Consider the following 6,000-nt stretch of genomic DNA (forward strand, 5'->3'; position numbering starts at 1 on the left):
GCAGATGGTGCACGAGGGTTCTGGCATCGAGTGACCTCCAGTGAGTCAAGGATCAGTGCTCAGAGAAGGGAGCAACGGAGGAGTGGATTTAGTCTGGGTTGTCGGTGGCAGGTAGCCGGATGCAAGGAGGGCCGACGGAGGCAAAGGCAGAGGGTTAGGGTTCTCTGATTGAGAACCCGATTTGGGGATAATCAGAGAGAGAGGAGAGAGAGAGAGAGAGAGAATTTTGCACCTTAGACGGGCTTATATCGAAAAATAGTGACAGAGCAGTGATGAAAAAGTTCTGTTTTAAAATCCATCGCTAAGTAGCGATGGAAAAATTTTGTCGTTAATCCATCGCTAAGTTGCGATAAAGTTTGACACAGAACTTTTTTGTTGCTAATCCGTCGCTAATTAGCAATGAAGTTTGAGACAGAATGTTTTCGTCGCTAATTCTGCAGCAAATTTCAATTTTAGTGATGACTACTTTTCTCTCGCTAATCCGTCACAACTTTGCGATGAAAATAATTCGTTGCCAATTTCCATCACTAATTAACATTTTTCCTGTAGTGTAAATAGAGGGTTTCCCCTTACTACAAGGATGAGGGTCAATAGGAGTGACTCTTTTTCAACGAGACAAAATCTCACCGCTACTGATAAAGCAATAACGATGATATTTTTGTCCCTGCTAATTGATAGGTAATAGCAGAGACATAAATATCTTGCTATTATTACTCTATTACGACCATGAATCTTGTCATTATTAGCTTATCAATAACATGATGAGTTAAATATCCCTTGAAATGCCTTGCCTCTGCACATGTCTCATCGTTTTAGGTTTTACTCTATAACGATGACAATTATGTCATCATTATAGAGTTTAAAAATAATGGTGAAATTATCTAACCGTTAGATATTATTGTTAAAATACTTTACGACTATATTTAACGAACAAATGATCTCGCTGTTATAGATTAAAATGAAGTTATGTCATTGTTATAGGGTTTTAATCAATAATAATGACAATTATGTTGCCATTATAGAGTTTATAAAAGGGGATTGATGGGCCCTTTTCATATCTCTCTCTATGATCTCTCTCTAACCCTCCACCCGTGTTGGACCACTGGCTTCCTCTACCCCGATGTCGGATTCTGGCCACCCTCCACGGAGCTATAGCCATCCATCCCCTCCCTCTAGTATGCTCCCTCCCTCACCTGAATACCCCCCCCCCTCTAACCCTCCACCTGTCAGATTGTCGCCGGTCATCCCCTCCCTCTGGTCTGCTCCCTTCTTCACCCAAATCCCTCTCTCTCTAATCTCTCTCTAACCCTCCACCTGCTGGATCATCTTTATACATATTTTTTATGTTTCTTTCTCAATAAACATTGAACACGATTCTATGATTTCATGCTTGATTTTAGTTAAAATTTTAGGGTTTTATGTTTTTTTTAACTAGTATATCTATGAGTGATGTTTGTTAGGATTTAGGAATTTGATTTGTTTTTTTTTAATGACATAAACGTTGAGCTATGATTTTAGGTTTTTTTTCTAATTACTATTAAACATGAATTCATGAATAATGAATACTTGACTTTACTTCAAATATTAAAGGTTTTTTATCAATTATATCATAAATGCATAATTTATGATGTTTGTAGGAATTAGGGTATATTGTGTTTTTTTTTATTATCATTAGGCATATAATGAATGTTTTATTTTTATTACAATATTAAGGAATTTTTAATCAGCATAAATACATGCTTTTTTAGGATTTAGGGTATTGATTTGAATTCTTGCAAATAACATGAGTGTTTAATTAGGATTTTAGGTCTTTTTTTATTTTTTCTAATTATTATTAAACATGAATTCATGAATAATGAATACTTGATTTTACTTAAAATATTAATAGTTTTTTATCAATTATCATAAATGCATAATTTATGATGTTTGTAGTAATTAGGGTTTATTGTGTTTTTTTTATTATCATTAGGAATGTAATAAATGTTTGATTTTAATTAGAATATTAAGTAATTTTTAATTAGCATAAACACATGGTTTTTTTTTTAGGATTTAGGATATCGATTTGGATTCTTGCAAATAACATGAGTATTTAATTAAGGTTTTAGGATTTTTATTTTTGTGCTTTTTCTAATTACTATTAAATATGAATTCATGAATAATGAATGCTTTATTTGAATTAGAATATTAATAGTTTTTTATCAATTAATATAAATGCATAATTTATGATGTTTGTAGGAATTAGGGTTTATTATCTTTTTTATTATCATTAAGCATGTAGCGAATGTTTGATTTTTATTATTATATTAAGATATTTTTAATTAGCATAAATGCATACTTTTTTAGGATTAGGGTATTGATTTGGATTCTTGCAAATAACATGGGTGATATGTTCAGACTGTTGTGTGCAAGGACGTCGAGAAGAGATGTTTTAACGCATATGAAAGAAAATATTTTGGTAATCTTATGTACTTTGAAGAAGATATTTTCACTTATATTTTTTTACCATCATGGTACACCTAGCCATTCATCTACCATGTGAAGTCGAACTTGTTGGACCAATATAATATCGTTGGATGTATTTAATCGAGAGATTCTTTGGTAGATTCAAGCGAACTGTGAGGAACAAAGCACAACCGAAAGTTTCATTGGCGAAGTATATATTTCAACAGAATGTGCAATATTTTGCACAATGTATCTTAGTAGTATTGATACTAGATTTAACCATCAGAATTGGCATAATGATCGGCTTAGCACAACAAGGTCACCCAGTTTGTCTATTTTCTCACTTGACATTGATATGAAATTCATAGGCGGTTTACAAACTGTACTTTCAGATTCAGAACATGCAACAACTCATCGGTATGTGCTGGACAACTACATTGAATTTGAACTGTATCTAAGGTAATATAAGCAAATAATCCATGGCTTCTGTAATAATGTTCAGAAAGCTACAATACGACATGACCAGAAGTTTGCAAGTTAGTTTCTACAAGCTCACGATGATGATTCTATAGAATTCTGAAGTCTCGCAAGAAGACCTGAACGTGAATCATAGTCCTATCAAACTGTGATGTAAATAAAATCAGGTTTCATACACAGTCTCGAGGTCAAGACTGTAATTCTCAGAGCATTGGGGTAATGGTTACGTGTGCAGGTGATATAGGGGAGTATAATATAGACTATTATAGTGTTCTAAAAGATATTATTGAGTTTAAATATATATGATAAAATTGGGTGTATATGTTTAGATCACTACAACAAAGCAGTAGCTTAGCGACGACCACATTCCGTCGCTAATCCGTCGCTAATCCGTCGCTAATCATGTTAGCGACGGATTAGCGACAACGCGGCGACAGTATGCTTACGTCGCGAATATTTCGACGCTAACTGGAGACGGAATAATTCCGTCGCCAAGTCCGTCGCTAATTGGGACTGAATAACGAGCGCTATATTCCGTCGCCAATCCGCCGGTACTAAACGGCGACCACGGCGTGGCGACGGATTTAATTCCGTCGCTAAGCCGTCGCTAGATTAATATGAATAGCGACGGAATCATCCGTCGCTAATCCGTCGCAAAAACGAAAAAAAATCAAAAAAAAATTATTTAAAAATTAATTACCGAGAACTGTACAATTTATATTTCCTGTACAATTTATATTTCCTGTAAATAAAAAACAAACCACACAAAAAAATTCATATAACAAGTATCTATAATAATTAATCGTTCCACCTTAAAACTAAGAAGTTTAATTATTTACAATTCAACAATTACAATTAGGAAAAATAAAAAAAATAGAACTTCTTCAACACAGTCCTCTAATCATCGCCAAGATTTTGTGCGTCTTCTTGTTCATTGTCTTTATCTGTCCCTTCAGCTCCACTACCCTGATTATCGCTAGCAGCCTACACAAGAAAAGAACAGTCAGTATTGATAAACAAAATATAATGAAATAAATTACACACTATATGTGATTCTATCATGTGCTCATGTGTGATCTAAGGCAATAAAAAAACTCTATATGTGATTCTATCATGCTCATATGTGTGCTAAGGCAGTAAAAAAATTGAATATGTGATTATAGCATGTTCATATGTGTTCTAAGGCATATAAAAAAACTCTATATGTGATTCTACCATGCTCAGATGTGCTTTAAGGCAGGCAAAAAATTATATATGTGATTCGATCATGCTCGTATGTGTGCTAAGGCAGTAAAAAAATTGAATATGTGAATATAGCATGCTCATATGTGCTCTAAGGCAGGCAAAGCCAAAAATTTTATATGTGATTCTATCATAAATGATATATAACATGTTCATATGTGTTCTAAGGCAGTTAAAAAACTTTATATGTTATTATAGCATGTTCATATGTGTGCTAAGGCAGTCAAAAAACAGAATATGTGATTATAATATGCTCATATGTGTTCTTAGGCAGTAAAAAAACTGAATATGTGATTATAGCATGCTTATATGTTATAATGCAATCAAAAAAACTTTATATGTGATTCTATCATGCTCATATGTGCTCTAAGACAGACAAAAAGTTATATATATATATATATATGTGATTCTATCATGCTCATATGTGTGCTAAGGCAGTAAAAAAATTGAATATGTGATTATAGCATGTTCATATGTGTTCTAAGGCATCTAGAAAAACTCTATATGTGATTCTACCATGCTCAGATGTGCTTTAAGACAGTCAAAAAAACTATATATGTGATTATACCTGAGAGGGACCTGGAATCGAAGATCCCCTATCCTGAACAGCGGCCTTGATCTCATTTCGGAGAAAGGGGGCGACGGTGTATTGGAAGTAGTTATTCAGTGATTCATTAATGATCTCGCGTACATCATCACCGGAAAGAATAGTCGGCTGCTTGGAGCTTATGTCGGCGCAAGAAGTTGGTGAGCCGTAACTGGAAGAACCAATAACTGGTGAAGTGTTCATATTACTCCCAAACCCGAACACGCGACCTTTTTTGGGTTCACCTGCTGCAGTCACCCATGCTGTAGGATCAAATGATGGATGCTGAGTAGCGTCTTCGCCATATCGCTCTACCATTTGTTGCTCATATGCCTCCTACAAAATAATGTTTAAAGTATTCATTAATAATTAATGATAACATTATGATGACTTGCATATATATTGCAATGATTATTAATAGAATTAATACATACCGTTGTCGTTCTCGCCTTCTCTGATACGAAGACTCCCGTGGTCTTCCGTTTATGTGTTTCTACAAACACATCCTTATATGGTACACTGCCTCCTTTTTCTGCTTCCTGTGAAGTTAAATGACAAAAGATTTAGTACACAAATTTGCAACAATACTTATAAAATTAATATTATATATTGACGAGTTACCATTTTCTTTAGGTGGCTCCCAAATGTCTTAGATCCACTTGTGTGTAGATGGGCTTCGGGCATCTTCGATCGATTTTGTGAAGCCTTCGCAGAGCGATTTTTAAATGCATCTCCCGCCCACATATCGCACATTTCATCCCAGTAATCTCTCCTGATAGTAATAGGACCATGGCCCTTCCACAGTAATGGATATCATCTACTACGCCAGATGCTTTTTTTGCTGCAGTCTTCATAGTGTGCAGCATGTCTGCAAATCGATTGGCAGCCACCTTCTGCCACACCTTCCTTGCATCATTTTCTTCCACCGTAGTTGCAAAGCGATTCGAAGCCTACAAATATTTTCAGAAAGTTAGTAGACATTGCTTAAATAAATTAAATATGAAACACATTAACTATGAGGAACAACTGTATACCATGAATGAGGACCACAATCTGTCTAATACCTCCTTTGGGTACTCTTTCCATTGAGCAACTGGTCCTGGTAGATGTTGAAGAAGTGAATTCCTAATCTCCCGTACTACTTCTTGTGGCTCAAACCTCGTGCTGCACATGAATTGTTACACAGTAAATATCAATATAAAATATTTAAAAGATATGCAATAATTGAAAACAAAATACTTACGGTCGATTAT

General features: G+C 34.7%; 1 protein-coding gene across 1 annotated transcript; it reads right to left on the minus strand.

Annotated features, from left to right (window-relative positions):
- Window positions 1-3,651: 3,651 nt before the first annotated feature.
- On the minus strand, window positions 3,652-4,960 carry LOC149843891 (uncharacterized). The gene is made up of 2 exons (XM_090001983.1): window positions 4,730-4,960; window positions 3,652-3,903 (listed from the first exon to the last, which is right to left on the minus strand). The coding sequence occupies exons 1-2, from the start codon at window positions 4,949-4,951 to the stop codon at window positions 3,817-3,819; spliced, it is 309 nt and encodes a 102-aa protein (XP_089858109.1). The 5' UTR covers window positions 4,952-4,960; the 3' UTR covers window positions 3,652-3,816.
- Between the last annotated feature and the right edge of the window lie 1,040 nt (window positions 4,961-6,000).

The sequence above is a fragment of the Nuphar pumila genome, chromosome 3 (assembly GCF_984573655.1).
Source record: "Nuphar pumila chromosome 3, dmNupPumi1.hap1.1, whole genome shotgun sequence".
NCBI classification, from domain to species: domain Eukaryota; kingdom Viridiplantae; phylum Streptophyta; class Magnoliopsida; order Nymphaeales; family Nymphaeaceae; genus Nuphar; species Nuphar pumila.

What these genes read in the sequence shown, in the direction of transcription:
- LOC149843891 (XM_090001983.1), bottom strand. Translation starts at nt 4,951, where the DNA reads ATGAACACTTCACCAGTTATTGGTTCTTCCAGTTACGGCTCACCAACT. An exon ending in CGATTCCAGGTCCCTCTCAG is followed by an intron (nt 3,904 to 4,729) that starts GTATAATCACAT and finishes TTTCTTGTGTAG; the next exon opens with GCTGCTAGCGATAATCAGGG.